Source organism: Anguilla anguilla, chromosome 17 (assembly GCF_013347855.1).
Source record: "Anguilla anguilla isolate fAngAng1 chromosome 17, fAngAng1.pri, whole genome shotgun sequence".
Lineage (NCBI taxonomy): Eukaryota > Metazoa > Chordata > Actinopteri > Anguilliformes > Anguillidae > Anguilla > Anguilla anguilla.
Genome location: NC_049217.1, coordinates 11325260 through 11347656, shown reverse-complemented (window position 1 = coordinate 11347656; position 22397 = coordinate 11325260). Strand labels below are relative to the sequence as shown.

Genomic DNA, 22397 nt, shown 5'->3' with positions numbered 1-22397 from the left:
TGAAAACCAAAAAAAAAAAAAAAAACATTTGGTGGAAATAAATAAGGAATAAAAGGAAGCACCGATGATCTAACATTTATCACACGTATGTTTCAGGACGTCATACACAGAGGAGCCCTGGACCCGGGCTCTCTCTTGGCAGCTCTTGGGTGTTTTCAGAAAGGGTCCCTGGTTTCAGATTTTCTCGGCTTTGTCACCATTGTGCTCTTGCCAAGCCCCACCCCCCTGCCCCACCCCCTCCCCCTGCCCCACCCTCGCCCCTCCCCCTGTTTCTGAGTCCCTGCCCCTCCCTCGCCCCTCCCCCCGTTTCTGAGTCCCTGCCCCACCCTCGCCCCTCCCCCCGTTTCTGAGTCCCTGCCCCACCCTCGCCCCTCCCCCTGTTTCTGAGTCCCTGCCCCCCCCGTTCTCTCTCTCACACAGGGGTGGTCCTCCTGTTGGCGGCGTTGCTCTGCATGGCCTCCTTGAAATCGGGCGGGTCCGAGTCGTGGCCCTGGAGGAACTCCCTCTCGGAGTTGAGCAGCGGGCCCCCGGTGGGGGGCTTCTCCCGGGACAGGGTGTACATGGTGATGTCGGCGGCGGACGGCGGAGGCGGCGGGGCCCCGGCGGGGCCAGTGAAGCCCTTCCCAACGGGCGAGGTGTCGCGGGAGGAGGCGGGCTCGCTGGAGCGGCAGGACGAGCGGCGGCGGAAGCGGTAGCGGTAGCTGGGGATGCGGGCGGCGAAGGCCGAGGCCGACAGCGGCTTCTTGATCAGCTCGGTGCGGGACTTGGCACGCTGCCGCCGGTGCTTCTCGATGAACATGTGCACGGCCAGCACGCCCACCATCTCCGCCATGATGAAGGACAGCGCGCCGAAGTAGAAGGACCAGCCGTACGAGTAGCTCTTCTTGGAGTCGCTCTGACCCGGGTCGCCAGAGTTAGCGGATATGTACACGATGATCCCAATTATGTTACTGAGGCCTGCGGTGTTGTGGGGGCGAAGGGTGGTGGGCACAGAGTTAACAGATTAAACCACACAGCTCAGACACATCATTTTGTATTATTGCCGTAAAAAATGTGCAGGCGCGCGCACACACACACACACACACACACACACACTATGTAATGATAAACACGGAATTAAATATTAACACTTTACTGCAATGGCTTTTTGAATAGGCAGGTTACTGTGGGCCATATGTTCTGTGGGACAAGCTGCGTGATGACACAGTGCTGGATTAAAACACCAGTGGACTATGACACAGTCTTGTATTATTACACTGGTGGATTATGATACAGTGCTGGATAATGACACTGGTGGATTATGACACAGTGCTGCATTAGGACACAGGGGGATTTATGACACTGTGCTGCATTATGGCACTGGAGATTATGACACAGTGCTGGATTATGACACAATGCTGCATAATAACACAATGCTGGATTAGGTCAAAGGGCTGGATTATGACACAATATTGGACTATGACACTGCTACGTTGTGACACAGTACTAGATTATTACACAGTGCACCAAAATACTCGTAGTGCCTGATACTCTTTACGCCATGGCCAAAATAACAACCCTAGATGACTCATTAAACATTCTTATGTTTATGTTTTAATGATCTAATATTCCTGCCTTTCCGTGTCCGTGTTCTTTGTTTTAATGTTCCAACGTTATTATATATTATAAGGTTCTTATGCTGCAATGTTCTTATGTCCTAATGTTCTAATGCTGTAGAACCCGGATATCATGCAGTGTCTCACCAGCGGACACAAAGAAGATCCCGGCGCTGAGGATGACGTTGTGCTGGCTCTTGTAGAACTCGCTGGCGGCGACGCACAGACCCCCCATGAACAGCAGCCCCACGCTCATGATAGGAAAGATGCTGGATGCCCTCACGGCCCCTGCAGGACAGAGGGACAGTGTCTTCAGGTACTGATGTTTTTACCCCTGAACCACCCCCCCACCCACAAAAAGTACATATTACTACAAATCTCCCATTGGTTTAATAAAAACTTATTTTTAAAATCCCCCATTTATACCACTGACTCCCATACATTTTTACTTAGGTGCAATGAAAATCTCCAATCTGGCACCCATCTGAACAGGATGTAAACACGGCCCACAGACGTCAACAGTGACCAGCTCTGCCTTCCAGAGGCCCAGTGTCCCGGCGTATCGTCCAATCGCCAAGCGCGTATGCAAATGAGCGGTGAGCGGACGCCCAGTAGTTTGAATATTATCGATCTAAATATGGAGGCGCTGCCGTCGAATCCGGAACACTGCTCGCGGCGCTGCTCTCTCGCACTGACTGATCCCTCGGGCTCTTCTGGCAGCTGTCCTAAAAGCTCTCAGTAATGGCTTGCGTGTCCTGCGCCCCGAGGCACGTATCTGTAGCTGGGAGTAACTCGGTCTGCACAGAGTACCCATGGCAACAGACAGCATCGGTCTGAAATGCAGCGTGCGTCCCTCCAGCGAGGGAGAAACGTCTCTTCCCTCACCTGCATGCATAGAGCTTTTCTGTGAGAGATTTCTCATTGGAATTTGTACCCAGCGAATAAGCGCCTGAGGGACCGGCCGGTGCCAGCTCTCTGTCTGCCAGCGCTCTGCGAATCGCGGTCGCCTCGCTTCAACCGTCCAGTAGCTGATGGATGCAGTGCCGCTTTGAAATGCGCAGGCGGGCCTGCCGCCGGCCCTACTGCTGGCCGCTAGCGAGCCACGGCGTGCTCACGCCGCGTCGTTCGTCGCAACCCCTGCCGTGTTGTCGCGTGATGCCAGCTACCGATTCTCATGTCGGGCTCGTGCAGACATGTTGGAGGAAGACTCTTCATGTGTCCTTCAACTTGCAGGTGCCCGATTTGACCCGTGGTGGTCACTGCTGTACCATGAGCTGCCGTCACCCAAGCCGACTGAAGCCCTCCCATCCCCGGGCGATGCCAGAGCCGTTTGTACACCGTCCTGTAGGGGCTGCCAGCCACAGCCAGTACTTGGCATGGTCTTCATTTACTACCAGACCCTAGGGGCCCATCCATTCACTAAAACATTGCCTTAAAGCAGTGAGCTACCCATCAGCCCCTACTTGCATTACATCATACAGCCATGATATAAACACACACACACACAGGCACACTGTCACACACACAAACATGCCACATGCACACACTCCAGGAATTAGGTGCTACTACACCCCCCATGGGGATGACCTATCACCTGTTGCATACCAGTAGCAAAACCAGCAGGGAGTGTTCCTGAAGACCAGAGAGACACACTTTTAGCTTTTCAGGAATGCCACACATTCTGCCCTTTGCCTAAACCCCTCAGAAGGAGACGTTGCCGCGGAGACCGGGGGAAGACACGCACGCCCTTCACCATGTAGCAGGTCAGGAGCGGTTATATAAGTGCGTGGAGTAGGTCAGAGTGGGACTAACCACAGTCCTCTAGGGCTGCTGCTATATTTACCTCTCTGAGCACGCTCAGACCGCACGCCACGCTCGACCGGGCACACGCGCCGTGGTTTTCCCCTCCTGTCTGATTTTTAAGAAGTTCTCAGTCGTCAGGCTGTTCCTGAAGCTTCCGGAAATCTTTTTTTATTTTTATTTAGGTAACCATAGGAGCATGAGGAGTTTTATTTACTGTGATGTGGAATCTAGAGTTCACGGAGAACTAGTGGGAAAGTGGGATTTCATGAAACTAGAAATGGGAAGAGCTATATGTCATCAGTTAAATGAATCAGTGGTTTGTGAGTGTGTGTGTGCGTGTGTGTGTGTGGGCGCGCGTATGCAAATATATTCACTTAGGCAAATGTCTGTCTGTGTATTGTGTGAGCATATACGTATGTGTGTCTGTCTATTAGTTACATGTGTGTTCATGCCTGCATGTGCGTGTATGTGCATGTGTGTGGGAAAGTGGGAGGGATGGAGAGAGTGAGAGAGAGGGAGGAGGAGTGCAGGGACACACTCACTCAGTAGGTACTCGGCTGCGTCCTGCTCGTAGTCGGCATCCTGTGGAAAATGGTCAATCTTCTTACAGATGCCGCGAAACGTCCCTGCAGGGAGGAGAGAGAGAACACTGTTAGGAAGCGCCTCCACTCAGCCAATCACAGCGTGTTAGAGGGAGACAGTGTGAGAGGAAGTGTGTGGAAGATGAAACATTCAGCACAATTCAATTTCATTTGTGTAGCGCTTTTTGCAGCGAGACTGTCAAAGATGCTTTGTAACTTGGTAAAGACCGAGCCTCAACCCCCGAAACCCAGCAATTGGGGTTTAAAAAAATACTCCCCAATGGGAAGAAAAAATACTCAGACAATGGCAGTGACAGAATGTGTCTGCGTGTGTGAGTGAGAGCAAGACAGAGAGCAAGAAAGATGAATATGTGCACATCTGAAAGAGTAACTGTGGTAAATTCTGAATAAATTAAAGGGCTTCTGTTCGTATAAAATACTAGTATTTTTCATCTGTTCGGGAAGACAGTTTTTTTTCTGTGTGTGCACTGCGTAATAAGGCTGTTCTTTCCTGATTGTGTGCCGGTGTAAAATGGAATGCCGGTAAAGAGCGGATACACACATTAGCCTACACGAAAGGGCGCTCGTGCAAACACCGCGTTCGGGGTAAAAAAACGATCTAGTTCTTCCTCTCGTGCGCCGGAGCACATAAAACCAACGACCAAAAGAAAAAAAAAAAAAAGGAACATCGCCGGCCTGAGGCTTAACATGTGGCTCGGTAATGAAGCGCCGCGTCTGCAGCGGACGCGAGTGCGCGACGCGCTTTTTCTTCATTACTCCCCTGACAGGTTTATTAATAACCCTTTTCAGTTCCTGACAGCCAATCGGGTCCGTATTACTGGGTCACTCTCCCGCTTCGGAGGACGACAGCCCGTCACATTTTGAGGAGGGGCGCGTCCCCGCCTCATCCCGCTCGCTGGTGACACGGGGGTAATGACGGGGCTCCGCGCTACACGAGCAGAGATTAAGGGACGCTGCCAGAGGTACCGAATATGAAATGCGCATGCGTTTCCTTGCTACAAAAATTTGTTTTATTTTAAATCATCATTAATATTTCAAAATCTGATATGCATATGGTTTGGAGGTGTGCTGATGCGTTAATCGCATTCTAAATAATTGCCATCACAATATAGGCTAATAAATTTAATCAAAATAAAAAAAAACTGTCTTACAAATGCATAAACATATGTGTGTATTTGTGTGTGCATGTGTGTGTACGTCTGTTCATGTGTGCACACGTGTATTTCTTTTGCATTATTGCCATTTTATATATTTTTTCCAATTGCACTGTAATGTGTTATGCCCTTGTTGGACACGCAATGCTTTGCAATGGCCCACATGAGTTTCTATAATGCTATTGGGTCTTTTTTTCTTCCAATTGCTTATTTCAGATGAGGCGGTCTCATTAAGGGCCACTCAAACTGGTTCTGTGGTGTCAGTATATTCCAGGAAAACCACTGACTAATTATTAACCAGCCTTTCCCTGGGTCACTGACCTGGTGGGTTTCCTCCACAAAATAACCCCTTTCCCTGGGGGTTGTACCGACTCATTATTTTAAATTAAAGCTGAAGGGTGATGGCAGCATGTGTGTGTGAATTTGTCTATTTGTGCGTGTGTGTGTGTGTGTGTGTGCATTTGTGTGTGCGCCTGTATTTAATTTGTTTATGAAAGTGTGCATGTTTGTACATGGTAGTGCAGGCAGAGTACGATCTGTATGACTGTGTGTGTGTGTGTGTGTGTGCCTGTATTCAATTTTATTGAGTGAGTATATGGATGTGTGTGTATCTGTGAAAGAGAGAGTGAGAATGTGTGTTCGTGTGTATATCTGTGTTTAAGTATTGTGTGTTTATGTGGGTGTATGTACATACTTGTATGTGTGAAAGAGTGAGAGTATGCGTGAGAGTGTGTATACACATGCATATCTGTGTATATGTACAGTATGTGTGTGTGTGTGTGTGTGTGTGTGTGAGTGCGTATGTATATGTGGGTGTGAGAGAGTGTGTGAGTGTGTATGTGTGTGACAGAGAAGGTGTGAGGGTGTGTGTGCACACATGTATGCCTGTGTGTAGTTTTATATGGTGTGTACAGTGTGAGTGACTCAGACAGTGAGTCACTGTGCTCTGGTTATAATCCCTCCCCTGGCTCTCTCCCACACTGCACTGCAGCTGGCTCGGTCTGAAGGTGGGCTCTTGAAAGCAGTGCTGATCGACAGCGGTTCCCCCTTCAGCACCTAATCACCATCCGTAATCACCACTTGAGGAATCACCTCCACTCGCCTCCGCTCCCCCCCCCCATTCACCTCCATTCAGGGATCACCTCCACCCGCCTCCGCTCCCCCCCCATTCACCTCCATTCACGACCTCTTCCATAAGAACACGAGAACATTCGGTGAGCAGAACAGCCCATTCAGCCACCCCGAGCTCATTATTTTACCCCCCCCCCCCCCCCCGGTAAGAGTGACAGAGCAGCAGGGGTATTCACCCATGCCTTTGAGAGTGCTGTAGGGTGTGCACGTCCTCACTGTTCCTCAGCACTCAGCTGATGAGTGAAACTGTTGATCGTGCAGTTGACTCGCCTCGCCTGGTTTCTTGGGTCTGAACTGGTTGCTGATTTTAAGGCAAAAACAAAAATCGACCTATCCTGCAAATCTCCGAGGCCAAGAGTGGACCTATGAGCCTGGAGCATCCAGCACGGTCCTGGGCCCGATCTCGAACACTACGAAGGTCCACACCACAAACCGCTACCCTCCACCCCATTCGGTTTGCCATAGTTTACTCCCATTCACCCCCATTCAACATAGTTTACTGCAATTCAGTTTGTTCTTGGCAGTCTACTCCTCCACTCTTATGATTATAGGCATTATGAATTACAAGAAAAGCAGATGGCTTTACGTCTCCTTCAGACAAAGAACAAGGTCTTGTTTGAAATGATTTATTAGTCAATTAAGGAGTATCTAAGGTTGCTCTCTAAAACAAAATCGCCCGCAGTTTACCATACTATTCATATTAAATGTACGTGATCTGGAGCTGGAAATTAATTTGAGACAATAAGTAATATGTCAGTAAGCTTTAAATAAATAAATTAAAAAAAAACAGCAGGGAATACTTTTAGTTGGACATGCAATGCACCCTTCAATTCAATTGGACAGGCATGGCTGATTTATAAAGCTGGAGATGTCAAAGTACTTTCCCTGAGTTTTTATATACAGTGAGCTCCATAATGTTTGGGACAAATACATTTTATTATTTGACTCTGTATTGAGTCCACAATTTTAGATTTGTAATCAAACAATTCATATGTGATTAAAGTGCAGATTCAGAGGTTTTATTAAAGGGTATTTTTATACATTTTGGTTTCACCATGTAGAAATTACAGTACTTTCATACATAGTCCCCCATTTCAGGGCACTATAATGTTTGGGAAGTTCCTGATTAGTCAAGTGTTTTCATTTGCTTCCTTACGGCTGATATAAGAGAGCTTTCAGTATCTGGTCTTGATTCCAGGCTTTTGCCTCTGGAGTCTGTCATTTGTGTTTCCAAACATGAGGAGCAGAGTTGTGCCAATGAAAGTCAAGGAAGCCATTATGAGGCTGAAACAAAAAAAAGAGGCATAGTCTTAGGCTTACCAAAACTGTTTGGAACATCATTTGGAAGAAAAGCCTGGTAGGCCAAGGAAGACCTCTACAGTGATGACCAAAGAATTCTCACCATAATGAAGTTAAGCCCCCAAACAGAAGCATCTTACCTGCTCAAGTTCAAGCAAACTCATTGGATGGCACTTCCTGAAATTGTGTATTACAGAGCCAAATCAAGAAAAAAATAATTTTCATAAACATTATGGAACTCACTATATTTATAGACCTTCCCATGGAAAATCAACAGCTAAATTAGGATTTCCCCCCCCCACTCTGCTGTTAGATTCGATTTAGGTCATATAGTTGCCTGGTTTCTGAAACAAGCATAACATTTACTTCATAAATCATCCTCTATTTAATATAGCAGCTATCCTTGAAGATGACATAAATGACCACAACAAGTTATCTACTCATAAATAATTATTTATCTATAATATAATTATTTATCTGCCATTCTTATCTCAGCACCTGCTAATTTATTCAACAATTTTTTCTGAAGTACACAAATGAATATTCATATTCATGTGCACCAATGTGGAACATTTTAGCTTCAATGGAAGTGAAACAGAACATTCAGTGTTAAGAATATTGATGGTAACCTTTTGGTTCACCTGGAGTCTGTACTAAAGCTTGCACATAATAGGCAGGGCTACAATCACCTGTGCTGTCAATCACTCAAATAAACCAATCACAGGACATGGCCTGATGGTACATGACTGCCTTCCTAGTTTAGGGTGATTGAGACCCCCACCTCATTGCTAGTTAAAAACAAAAGGTTTACCAAGGACTTCAGATGATCCCCTTTTGGTGTCCAGGTTTGCACCTAAAAACAACTGGTCACCTCAAAATCTGCCCCTTGCAGTGTACCTCAGTAAACTGAGGGCCAGATGAGATTCTCATATTGACACGGAGAGAAACCTGAGAGAATTTTTTGAGTTTATGCCAGCCACCAAGCTTTGGCTTGACCAAAAAAAAAAAAACAACAACCAAAAAACACCTAAAAACACCTCGATCTCCTTGCTGTTGTTTTGTTTGTTTCTTTTGTTTGCTATTGCTATAGCCGGAAAACGCTAAAAAGAAAAAAGCGAGCAAAGGGAAAACCAGTATTCGCACAAAAGCCTCTGGACTGAATAATTCAACGTGAGAAGTCTGTAAAAGATGACAGCTTTGTTGGAAGAGATGGGATGTGGGGACGTGGGGACATGGGGGGGGGGGGGGGGGGGGGTGGGTGGGGGGGTGTAGAGATAAAGGGAGATATGTCAAGGGAAATTCACTCCACCTCCCTCCCATACCCACACACAAACACACACACATTTTCACCCTCTGTGAGTTCACTGGTGTGGAGTCAACGGGCACTCTCTCTCTGTTCTCCCTACCCCCTCCCCCGTGAGGACGGAGAAGAAAAAGAAGGGCAGACAACAATGAGGAGGAGAGGGAAAGAAAGATAAGATGTAAATGTGAATACAGATGTTGAAAGAGGGGTAAAGGTTATTTTCACACTGTGCTGTTTTTGTTCCGTTTTGCCATTGTACTCATTGCACACCGCTGTGTTCTAGACACAAATTCCCAATGCGTCTCTTTGCCATCAACATCCAGTTCCCCCTCATCGCCGCTCTCACACTCCTATTGTTAACACTGAGCCAGAAACACAATTTTAGCCACAAAAACATCGTTTATCTCCATGGCAAAGGATCCCCATTGGTATCTGGAGATTAGTCCCTCCAGATCTGATATACTGATCGGTGGGAGAGACTATGGAATATCTCCTGCAATTGTATCTTTTATTCTGGTCTGAGGTCATGCTTATCATTCATAAGCTCATCGTAGTACAATAATTATGCATTCGTAATAATTACATTATGTGATAATAATGAATCATTCCACGCCACAAAGCACTGCACATCTGCTTATAAATGCTTTGCAGACAACTTAAGTCAGGCCTATAATGACTCTGTGTACTCTTTATAAAGGCATTCTGAAGGTCCACCTCCTACTTGCGTCAATACTCTTGGGTGGACAGTACTGTAGTTCTCTCCTGACGGTTTCCAGCGAGGATTTTTCAGTTAGCGGTGCTTTAATGCCTTCAGTAACATCTCCACCGCAGCATTACGGGGGGCCTGTTATACGCACTCCGAGGCGCACGCTCGGCAGATTACTGTCAGAAAGCCTCCCGCTCAGATCGCCGTGGCGACTCGGCTGTTCCGTAACCGCGGCAGAATCTCCGTCTCCAGCTCCGCCATCGTAACGCGAACGAGGGAGGGGTTAGCGGTTCTAACGGCTGCGTCGAGCTCCTGCCACGCTCTAAAGACCTCAGCCGTTCCTCTTACATTCTGCAGATGTAGTCAAAAAAATAAATGAATAAATAAATATGTTTGTAAAAAAATAAGGCACGGGGTTGGGTAAAAATGATCGATTTAATGCTTCGGACGCCTCGCGCTCGGCGGATTTGGCGGGGATTCGTTTTAATTGATATCTGCGGAGCGCCGATCCTGCTGGTGTCTTTCTGTTTCTCCTGGGTGCCTGGGGGATTAGTTAACGTCACACTAATTTAGCTAAATTACTATGAGAGAGAGGAGAAAGCTCTCAAAGAGTCACGTTAAGGCTGCAAATTTGCACAGTCGCGTTTTCCCTGCTTTCCGCTCCGAGGGCCAGATGAACATCGCAGAACTATAATGTGTATTGTCAAAATGTAGCAAGATGAGAATTTAAATGTCTTTCATATTTAAATGTGAAAATGTAAGACTTCTGTTATATTTTAGCCGTAACTGTACTGTGTCCGCCTAAAAAAAGGCGTCCGGGTTCTGTCATTAGCTGAATGTGCCCACCAGAGTCCACCCAAGTGAGCCCAAATTGATTGATCTCCATCAATGTCAGGTTGGGTTTCTTAAGAAGTTCTCCATTGAGATGTTGGACAGGGTTCCTTGGGGGTTTCCACTACACTGATTCCTCCCAATGTCACCTTAGGCACTCACAAGGTACCAGTTATACGAGGTATACGCTTCTTTCTTTGTGCTAGCTCTCTCCTGGGCTACTCTCCTGTAGTACCGTGTGGCCTCTACGTGTGGCTAGCAGGAGAGTGTGTTCCTCACGTGGGGTGCAGGGTGCATCAATGACAATAGAGGCACAATGAGTGATTCCAAATTTGGGAAAGAAAAAAGGTGAGAAAAAAAATCTCTCGTCACATGGCGTACTGTATATTTTTGTAAAACAAATTTTTGAGGTTTCCATTTTATGCTCCAGTTTGCAGTCTCCACGAAAAAAAAAACACACCCCATTGTTGTCTCATTCTCAGAGACATAAAGGAGTTCCCATGGCAGCTGTAAGAGATGATGTGTTTTACATGCAGATCTCCCGCCCTGCGCTCAGACTGCTGTGCGCAGTCGATTCGGCTCTCGCCCATGCGAAACGAACCCCGGAGCTTAATGAGGCTCCGTCTCCACCCCCGTGTGAGGGGGGTGGCGTGACCTGAAGTCCAGCGAGCTGCTCGGCCCGAAACCCCCCCACCCCCACCCCCACCCCCACCCCGGCTCCTCGTGTCCCACTGTCCTGCAAACACACACTAGCATACAAAAGCAACATCTGGGGGAGGAAAACTGGGCCGCTGACTGGCTCTCTGACGGCAGAAAGCGCCGACGCCTCGGGCAATAGCGCGCGGCTCGCGGTACTCTCTCTGAAATAATAATCTGCCCGCTTAAGAAAAAGCTGCTCACTTTCCTTCACTCTGTCAGAGAATGAAACCAAGCGAAGGCATTCGGTCGTACACGCTGAGCATTTATAAAAATAAACTCTTGTGTGGGACTCGGTTTGGTGTGTGGGCTGGCGCATTCAATTACGTACACGATTTCCCTGAGGTTGATTTTTCTTGTCCTCCAAAAAAAAAAATATCTAGCTTAAAGCTACATTTGAGTGAACATTTAAAAAGGATCGTCGTGAAGGTGAACTGAGACCTAGTCCGGCGTGACACGCGATAATCCCGGACGCCAATGCTCAGTTTTACGCTCGAAACGCGAGTCTCTGCAGACGCGCTTCGGGAGGCGCAGCTATGCCTCGCGGAACTGTGAGGACAAACAGTGTTAAACATTCTGCCACACAGCCGCAGCCGGCCTCCCCGGCAGCCGAGCCCGCCGTCGAGCTCCGAGACTTCGCGGCGCTTCGGGATAGCTTCGCGGCCACCGAGAGCGATGATTCACCGTTAGTCACCGCCAGCGGCGAGATCCGCCGGGGCGAAGGATGCCAACAGGGGGGCGGCGAGCGGCACGGAAACCCGTCTGGCGTCCAGGATTCTGTCGCCGCCGCCGTCACACCCGAACCACGGGCTCGGAACCGGAACGCCATCCGAACACATCTCCGAGGCATTAGCGTTTTAACTTCCCGTTCAGCGTCCGCCGAAAAAAGCTTCGACGCACGTCCCCGCCGACCCGTGGGTCAGCCCACACGGGCTGTTCCGTTAGGCCGAAGCCCACGGAGCCATGGTCAGTGAGACGCCACCCACGGGGACGAGACGTCTGAAGCATTCTGTCTTTGAAAAAAACATTTTTTTTTTCTTGAGTGAAAATATGAATCAAGGTTGCTTACACCGAGTCAATTTTGTAAGTGCATTATGCGCACTATGAAAAAGTGAAACGGTAAGGCCATCTCATAATAGTAATGTAGGCTACAGTGGGCTATATGAGAATATAGATATTTATATATCTCTTCATTAGCCACATCCTTAAACATTTTCAGCCTTGCTCTCCGTTTGTGTTTACTGCATGGTTGCATTTTTTAAATTTTATTGTCAAGATTACTTTTTCTAATAGGTGTATGGCCATATTGCGATTAATTATATATTGATTTGCTGTGCATATTTGGCAAGGAGAAGCTTGAGACTTCAGCCCTGGCCTCCCTTCGTCTGAGAAGTATGATCTGGGTACGTACACAAAATACATGCATTTTAACCTACATAGAAATGTATGGCTGTGAACAGACTCTGTGTATAAAATCCTTAAGCTGCAAAACTGTATTTCACCATATATGGAGATATATTATATTGGAATGCAGGATTTGAAATTTTATATGACAATGGGACTTCTCATAATATTTCCAGCATTGAACAAAAATATAAATGATATCAAGAAATATGACTGACTTATTTATCAAATAAGAAGTTGACATACAATATATTTTCATTTAATAAAATATAGACATATATTTAAAAACATGCTAATTATTGTTGTTTTAGTCTTATGGATATAACTGAAAATATATTGACACATATTGGACCATATATTTGGATGGCCTTCATAATTTAAATGTATTATTCAATGTGTTACATCATATTTTACCATATATAGGAACATGTTTTAATTGTAACAGCCAATGACACCCCTTGCAAAAAAAACAGGGTAGTACTGCTCCATTATACGGAACTAGCCTTTCTGGCTTTAATGCTATCTGTTTGCTCACTTTGAAAGTTGCTTTGTTCTCTACAGCCCTGGTACCGTTTCTTTTATTTGAAAAGGGTAATATTTATTGTGCTGTCAGTAGCCGTCAGTCATTATTCTAGGTGCTTTCCATTCTGTCAGCAGACAGGCGATTAAAACACATTCACAGCTACTGACCTAATTGGATTTATATTACAGTGGTTTAGACGTGGGTGGTGCACAAACAATGTAATTACTGTTTTAGTTGTGTTTTTTTTTTTTCGACACCAATGTGAGAAATAGGTAAATTAAACACACCAAAATACTGCTAATGTATTGTTTATCATTAACACCTGCTATATTTATTCCTTTACAAAAATGCTAATAATCAAACTAACAAATGCAAGCAACAGTCTCTTACATTACTACTACAACCTCCACTAAATAACTTAGACAGTTAACTGAAAACTGCACTCTGTGAGTGCACATGGGCCCTTAAAATAAAGTTGACCCAAATGTTTCACTCTATGTATGCCAATAGAACAAAAACACAGCATTATTTAGAAATGCACAGCCCAAGTCAATATTATTGGCTCAGAGTGGGCGAGTGATGACCCAATCAATGAACTGGATATAAAATTTGCCCCTCCCCCAGGCAGATAGAATGCAGATATTGGACACCCTACCATGTTCCCAGATCTATAACAAAAAGCTTATTGGCAAGAGAAACCAGACAATTATTGCCGTGGCAATTAGAGGCTGTTCTGTTAAATCATTAATATGCTAACTGAATGGGCTCAGCTGCATTACTGTTTGATTAAAGACTATGAGATTCTCACAGTTTCAGTTGCCGCTCGTGGTCAGGCAACGGTCAACGCGCGGTCAAACCGGCACTAAGCCTGTGGCCTCAGGGAAACATGCTAATAACACGTGTTCACAAGCAAATGTACTGCAGTTTTACACTGACCCTACAAGCAAATAAAACATACAAATACAATTAAATATTATAGTTTCTGCTGTTTCTTATACATCAGTTCTTTCTGGACAAAATAAAATCTTTTGCCAATAAAAATACATTGAGTCAAACTAATTGGATTATTCCACAAATGTGCTTTACATGGAAATTTATAAAGAGCTGTGTTTGTGTGTTCGTGTGTGTGTGTGTGTGCGTGTGTATGTGCGCATGTGTGTGTGTGTGTGTGTGTGCATGTCTAACCACTCTGTGAACCCAGTCAGGCTGTGCTGTTTCTGGTTCAGCTGGTTTTACGTGTGATCTGCAGACTGGCTGTGTGTGTGTGTGTGCATGTCTAACCACTCTGCGAACCCAGTCAGGTAGTGCTGTTTCTGGTTCAGCTTTTTTACATGCGATCTGCAGACTGGCACTGTCTGATACGGACACTGCGGACCAGATCAGAAAGCACTCAGTGCCACAGCTGCCCCCACTCACAGTGACCACTAAATCAAAATAAGCTGTTATTTCAGCTGAGCTCTTCGGGAACACAGCCCTGCAAGCCACAAAAACTGTATTTTAAATATAACACATACATTTCTCAGTCCATGGTAAAATACATATTTCAATTATTGTGAAATGCTTTAAAAAAATGTATTAAGTATATTGAAAAAGAGTAATTATATTTTTGCGATATGTTCAAATGACATTTAGAAATGACAGTATTGGAATATTTTTGAGATTCCACTCAAATACATTGCCAACTAATTAAGTATTTGACAAACAACCATTTCAGATGTATAATATTTGAATGCAAGGATTTGTTCACTGAAATGCATGAACTTTTCAAGAAAATGCATAAATAGTTAAGGTAAGTCTTTCAGTGTTTTGATTATTTGATCCAGGTCCATGTTTTTAATAAATAATAAATGTTTTTGAAACGATTTTCCGAAAGGTATTAAATTCAAGGAACTTGCCAAATATATGACAACTTTTGTCAGTGTGGTATTACCCAAAAATATTTGAGCCATACAGAAAATATTTCAAAATGGCTGTATTCTCACAATATGATGCATGTCACAATATAAAGCATGCCGTTATATACGGTCATACCAACCGGACACATACAACTATGAGCATTTGAACAGGTGGAAGCTCCATGGTGGCTGTGACCGTACCGGTTGTTGACCGCATTAAGAGCGGTCAACAACCAATTTCTACACTGAGCGAGTTCTGTAGAACTCTGTGCTGGTTTTGCAAGGTTATGGGCCATGGCTGTGGGAAGGTCCTTCAGGACTGATCTGGTTCGCAGAGTCTGAGAGACCGGAGGCGTTTCCAGGCCGGAACCGAGGGGGCGGGGGCCCACGTCCACCCCGAGGCCCACGTCCGGCCTGCCTAAAAACACCTCGGCACCAAGCCCCGCACAAGGCCTCAGCACTGACCCCGACCTACCGACCGGCAATCCAGCACTGCAGTACACTGAACCCTCAACAACTGGCCAGTATCCCCACCCAGTTCTGAGCTACTGACCAATAACTCAGTTAAATGAACCCTGAACTACTGACCAGTAACTACTGACTAGTGCAATGAGCTCTTAACTACAGACCAGTAACCCAGTGTATTGAACTCTGAACTATTTACCAGAAACTGTCCATTGACCCAGCCCACTACAGCACCATGAACGCTGAACTACCAAAATCTGAGTTACTACTATTGAGACATAAAATACCTGGGCCTATAGTGGCCACTGGCCATCTCAAATTGGGGAATAAAGAAAAGCATGCATAAAGAGTTACTAAAAACAGAACTGTCAGATTCAATTGTATCACCACACACTATCACAGACACACACACACACACTCAGACACAGACACACACACATGCACACACTCCATTCAATTCAGCATGCTTTATTCTGCATATTCATATTGATATGCAGTTATATGCCGCATATTCATTATGTTTATTCACACTCACACATAGTCAAATACACGCATGCATGCTCAAGACACACTACTACACACAGACTTACACAAACAAATGCACACACACACATAGGCATGAGTATATATTGTAAAAAAAATATACAAAATACAATATAATACAAAAAGTGCAATAATATTAATATTAATAATAATATTTGATGTTTAATATTCATTCAGAATTCTACAAGACCGTCTCCCTCTCTCTCTCACTCTCTTTCTCTCTCTCTCTCTCTCTCTCTATATATATATATATATATATATATATATATATGATTATGGATTGTTGACCATGTTATAAAAATGGCTGATGCATCTCTTCCTCTTCCTGAAAGAGAGGAAATTTCTTCTTTCTACTTGACCACCGAAACCTTCTCCAGCACTCGCTCTCTAATTCAGATTAAGCACCTTGCTCAAGGCTACTACAACAGTGCCTCACTCAGGAATCTTTTGAGCTTCAAGCCAATTCCCTTAATCATTACACAATAAAATGTCAGTGAAATGAGTGAGGGGATTTTGCCAAGCATTGCCATGTCTGCAGATCTCCTCCCTCTTTCATTCTTCATCCTTCCCTCATTTACTCTGCTCATCTATTTTCTTTTCTATCACCCTCTCCAAACTTTAATCATTCATCTTTTACCTGAGTGGTCACTCACCTGCGCTGCAACCCCCACTGACTGACTGGTCGACACACATGACTGACGCCTCAGCTCGCTCTGCTGACCCCACACAGAGTGCAGGGGCTGTGTGTCAGTGGTGTGTCGTGCCGTGAAAGACCGCAGCACTCACACGCATTGTGTTGGGGATCTGTACAAGACATGGCTATTTACAGTAATATACTGTATTTGCCACAATTACTAACATTAATGTTACCAAGGTTTATTTTTATCTGCAAGTCTAAAATATTTTTTATTTTTCAAATTCACAGACCCCCGGGGACTCTGCAGACGCCCCGTTGGGGCCCCCAGGGATAACTCACCTGACTTAAGGCAGGACTACAGAGCACCCTGGGCAGGACACCATCCCAGTGCAGGGTGCACTCACACAGCAGTGAACGCACATACGTGCAGGACCATTTAGACAATGCAGCTGACCTGGACATTACATTTTTTGGCCGCAGGAGGAAACCCTCATAGAAGCACAGGGAAAAACACACATTTTATGCAGAGATGTGGGCGAAACTAACAGATGTGAGTCTCGCAGGCCGATGTGAGGATTCAGGTCATGCACCCCCCCCCCCCCTACCCCCCCTCCCCCGGATTCACACATCAGAGCACCCAAAGTCCTTCCAGGCTGACAAAGCATCCATCATCTCAACACATTGATTTCATACCCCTCCACACCAAGGCGTACGCAAGTCAAAAAATGAAAATAACGAGTACGTTGGGTACTTTACACAGTACATTGTCAGTGTATAATCAGCACTGAGCATCTCCAATTTATTCTGGTAGAGTTTTTTATTAATTGTGGACTCACGTAAACGCTGTCATAGCTGAATTAACACCAAAGGGCTTACTGTGTATGTCTGTTAAATTGACTAAATTTCAATATTAACCATGAGTCACTGTCCCAGCCCTTCCTCTCCTATCTCAGGCTTCCGAAATCCTCCTCTGGAGAACAGTGAGGAATGGCAGCCCTCCGCCTGCATTGCCATTAAGCCAATGCTCAGTTCACACAGAAGCTAATGCTAACTGCAGACATTTTTATTTAAATGATTGTAAACCTCATGTCTCCCACGGCCAGACATTAAATACTGGCCACAGTCCCAAGACATTGCACTGTACTGTACATTATATGTTACAGACCTTATTATATGTCACAGACCACCATATTTAATTGTGGTTTCAGAACTATGTATTTATACATGTGCGTGTCTGTATGTATGTAAGTCTGTGTGTGTGTGTGAGTGAGTGTATGTGGTCCTCATAAGTGACAAAAAACTGATGGACCTTGCATTTCACAAAAAAAAACTGCGTGTGTGTGTGCATGTCTGTGGTGTGTATGTGTGCATGTGAGTATGTGCATGCACATGTGTCTGTGTGCGCGCGCGCGTGTGTGTGTGTGTGTGTGTGTGTGTGTAGCGCATGTATCTTATACAGCCTGTTTTCAGTAAGACCCATAACCACGCTGGCTTTGATCCGAGCCGCTACTGAGACACTGCTATCGCTGCTGGGGCCACAGTCAGAGCTTAAATCAAAAGGAATATTACAGTGCTTTTCACTGGTGCAGTTTGTACCGACAATTAGCTCATATGTGGTAATCCAGGAAAAATCAATGCTGCAACAGCAGGATTTTAACTGTTAGCTACCAGTATTTGTGATTAAGTAAACATCACTGCCTAAAATGGACTGTTGAATCTAGCCTTTCTTTTTCAAAAGTTTTAATTAAAGATTTGAATCCTCTCAACCCTAGTACAACCAGTTAACCAATCATAAATGATATCTTCATTAAATTGACATTACGTCCTGAATCCTTTTTATTTTGTTGTTGTTGCTACAGATAGCATTGTGTGATGTGCTGTGGCACCTTTCATGGAAGACAGAAATGAAATGGAAAGCTCGAGAGGGTGAAGGTTCAAGGTCACACGTAAAGGGTATGTCTATCTTGTGAACTGCAATAAGAATATAATAACATAGCAATGAGGTGAATGGACAATTCGAGGAACAGTGGTGACGATGAATATGACGTAATAGCTTACATTCTTTAGATCACCAGCCCACGACTGTTCTTGCACGGTACATACGTGTGTAGACCTATACCCAGCACCACTGCCTTGGAATAGGGCCGCGTGGGAACAGGCTTTGGTTCTAGCCTGACACTAAAATGTCTGATTCATCGAATATACTAACAATCAAGTTGAATCTTGGTAAGTTGAATCAGGTGTTTTAATGCTCTACTCGAACGAACGATTGCAGCTAACACCGACTCTTCCGTTGCAACTGAGAACCTGTATGTTACATGGTCTATTGCTAGGCTCACACGCTTTCACTTTCACGGCGACCAGTGATCGCAGCAAGAGAATCCATACAGAAACTAGTATATCGCAGCTGTTCATAAAAGCAAATGAGTGGATAAGGGATTTTCTGGCGTTCAACGCCAAGAGATGCAATGGTTTAGAACGACGGATACGAGGAAAAAGTGAACGTTACTGAGGCAGCTTGTCTCTGAGGGACTGTACGCTGTAGTCTATATGACCAGAGTTGTGGGTTCTGTTCTGCGCTGTAGGTGGCAATCTTTAGAGCCCGAGCGATCGCATTGCCGAACAGACACTGATTTAATGCGCGTGAAGCTCCATTTCACGGTCGACCTTAATGATCCAACACCTGCATCAAATGGAAACTAAGCTACTTAAAAACACAAGACAGAGAGGTGGTGGATGATAGAAAAACAGATAGTTAGAAACATATTGAAGAGTGAGGCGCAAAGATACCTTTTCCTGAGTGCAGCCAACAGTACAACAAGGCGCGACAGAATAAATCCCCTGGCCCCCAAAATTTTTTAAAATAAAAATACTAGGTTAGCCTACACTGAACGTGCTTATTTTGTTATCTTTGAAAAAATACCGAATTAAAACTATAGCCTACTAAGCTATAATTGAAATTAGCCGAAACTAATCGATCGTTAGTTAACTTACCTTCCAAGCAGCAGGTCCGCCACAGACCAGAGTGGGTCATCACCTCTTCGTTCTTCCGTATCGTATCGTTGTCGCCCACCGTCTTTACCCGGCACACGCCCCTAGAATACAACCAGTAGTCCGTTCCCACCGCAATGGTCATCAGACAGAACGCGGCGAACGCCCCGACGGTGGTGATCAACATCTGCACGCCTCTGTCACACATTCTCAAAATGATTCATTCTAGACTGGAAAGAGACAACAAGGGGGATTCACAGATTTCCCGGTCCGCCTGGTTTTCCGCCTCCCGACAGAAGACACCGGTTCACTTCAACAGGAAACACCATTATCTTTAACTTTTCGCTAGTAGGCTATAGCCTGTTACAGCTGTTGTGGTGACCGCTCCTGTTTATAGCGTGCTCCTAGCTGTCAGAGATTTCAGTGTCCTCATATCGAGGCTACTAACAGTGTCCTGGACGTCTGAAAGTCCCCATTTCCGCAACCGGAGGAGCAGGCGTCAATTGGAGGAATAAAACAGGACGCGAGTTTTGTAGCCTACGGAGCCGAGAGAACGATACATAGACAGCGAAGGGAAACGCGTTGTTTTCCGAAGTTGGTACCACTAGCATAACAGAGATAACAGTGAATCAATTTAAACGGATTAATTAAAACGGAGAGATCAATTTTCTGCGCGTCTTCCTCTCCGCATTCAACAACTAGCGGAAATACAGACGTGACTTTTCGCTAACATTAATGCAATACTCAGCAAATACAAAATTGACTGAATAGGTTGGCTCTTTCGCACAGGGTAACAGGTCTAACTAGCACGTGGTTGAAACAAAATTATAATTCTTTAGATGTTCCGGAGCAGCACTGTTTTATTCCACATGTCCAAATAGTAGGCTAAGCATCCGTATTTCGTCGAAAAAACTAGACAGCACACCGTGGACACGAGACACACATCAGTTGGCTCACAACGTTCTTCCTTTTTTGAGAACAAACGATCTATGCGCATATTTGAATTTTAGAGTATAGGCTGTAGGTTATGCACCGAAATCGACTGGAAAGGCACCTCCCCAGAAAACACCAGGAAATTAGTCCAATTCATTGCGTCGTAACAGTCGCCGTTTCTGCGCTGGCACAGGCACCAGGCGGACGATGGAGCAGTTGATTTTGGCACTGGCGAGAATGTTGTTGGGAAATGACAGCTCCCACCTTCTTTTGCCGAATGTGCTCCTGTAAAGCAACGCCCACAGGAAAACCATATGAGAGTAGAGCGTTGCAAATGTAGCGCGCTGGATGCTGTCCGTGGTTCTGAATGGACGACGTTGGTCGTAATCTCCAAATTTCTCTCTCTCTCTCTCTCTCTCTCTCTCTCTCTCTCTCCCCCCTCGTTCCCTCTCTCTCGCTCGCTCTGACGCCGCCTGCACAGCGCCTCTGGCGCCGACCAATGCACTGTTTAGGCCTTGATATGCAAAAAATACCGAGAACTGATGCATAAAGAATCAGACCCCGGAGAACTTAAAGAGCCACGTACATTTAAGAAAGACTTCGTTCTTAGATATTCTCAAACTGCGCTTCATATATTAGCCTAACGGAAATTTGAAAACGTAAATATACGTATGTAAGGGTTGATACCGAGTCTTTTGTGACAGGACATGGTTGTAATTCACGGTTGTAATTCATAACACAATTATATCAATTTCAGGCAAAATATATGTCATAAAAAAGGTTAGGTTAGTGAATGTATACACATATGTATTATCACAACTTTGATTATACACTGTGTCTGTGATTATTCTTTAAGGTGGGTTACAGTTGTTTTACCAGTGTAGATGTTACGTATGCTTCATGAAATCCTTGGCAAAGCACATTTAATGCAACAAAACGTGGGTCTGCCACTGATTTTATGAGGTAGTGTACAACTATTATTAATTTAATCCGTTTATTAACCTGGCAAATTTGAAAGATAAAAATTTCCTCACAATCTGCCACGAACCCAGTGACCCATTATTGCCACTAAATATTGCCACTAAATATTCATCCCTATTTATTTGAATTGAAATCCAAATGAGGTTATAAATTATTCACGCGTCAGTGGCTCCTGAGAAGCTCGTGCTATGTTCTGGAATGGCGCGCTTCTAAAACTCTGCACGATGCCCATATGGTGGCCGCGTGAACCGCACATTGTTCCTCTCCACACTTCTCTGCCACACACAGTGCTATGAAAAAGTATTTGCATCCTTCCTGATTTCTTCTGTTATTGCACATTTGTCACACTGTTTTCAGATCTTTGACAAAATGTAAAATCAGACAAAGGGAGCCTGAGTAAGCACAAAACACATTTTATAAATTATTATTTAATTAATGAAAAAGTTAGCAAACACCCATATCACCCATGTGAAAACATAATTGCCCCCTTGGTTACTCAGTCAACCAATTAAACAAATTTAACTTATAATTAGATTCATCCAGTTGAACACAGCCAAGCTTGCTTGCAGCCAGCCTTGTTGAATCTAAACCTCAGTTATATTGAAACTTACCTTCAGAGTGAAGTAGTCACCACAAAGTTTCTCTAAGGACACTATGCTACAATCAAAGGAAAATCCAGAAGATATTTTTTAAAAAAAAGTTGGGATATGCAGCAAGATAATGATTCAAAACACAAAGGCACGTTCACATTTGAATGGCTGAAAAGAAACTAAATTAAAGTTTTGGAATGGCCTAGTCAAAGTCCCAACTTGAACCCAACAGAGTTAATGCTCAAAAACCTACCAGTCTGACTGAATTAAAGCAGTTCTGCAAAGAACAGTGGGATAAAATTTCGCCACAGTGAT

The 22397-nt window shown here is 44.9% G+C and overlaps 1 protein-coding gene across 1 annotated transcript; it reads right to left on the bottom strand.

Moving 5' to 3' along the window:
- Positions 1-395: 395 nt before the first annotated feature.
- On the bottom strand, positions 396-20951 carry LOC118216184 (voltage-dependent calcium channel gamma-3 subunit-like). The gene is made up of 4 exons (XM_035397247.1): positions 19582-20951; positions 3941-4024; positions 1743-1883; positions 396-957 (listed from the first exon to the last, which is right to left on the bottom strand). Exons 1-4 carry the CDS (start codon positions 19784-19786, stop codon positions 413-415), a joined length of 975 nt encoding a protein of 324 aa, XP_035253138.1. The 5' UTR covers positions 19787-20951; the 3' UTR covers positions 396-412.
- Between the last annotated feature and the right edge of the window lie 1446 nt (positions 20952-22397).

Bases quoted from the DNA above. Each gene is read 5' to 3' on its own strand.
- LOC118216184 (XM_035397247.1), bottom strand. From the start codon at position 19,786: ATGTGTGACAGAGGCGTGCAGATGTTGATCACCACCGTCGGGGCGTTC. The intron at 4,025-19,581 runs GTAAGTTAACTA...TCCTCCCTGCAG, and splicing joins GCGGACCTGCTGCTTGGAAG to GGACGTTTCGCGGCATCTGT. The intron at 1,884-3,940 runs GTGAGTGTGTCC...TCTGTCCTGCAG, and splicing joins CGCAGCCGAGTACCTACTGA to GGGCCGTGAGGGCATCCAGC.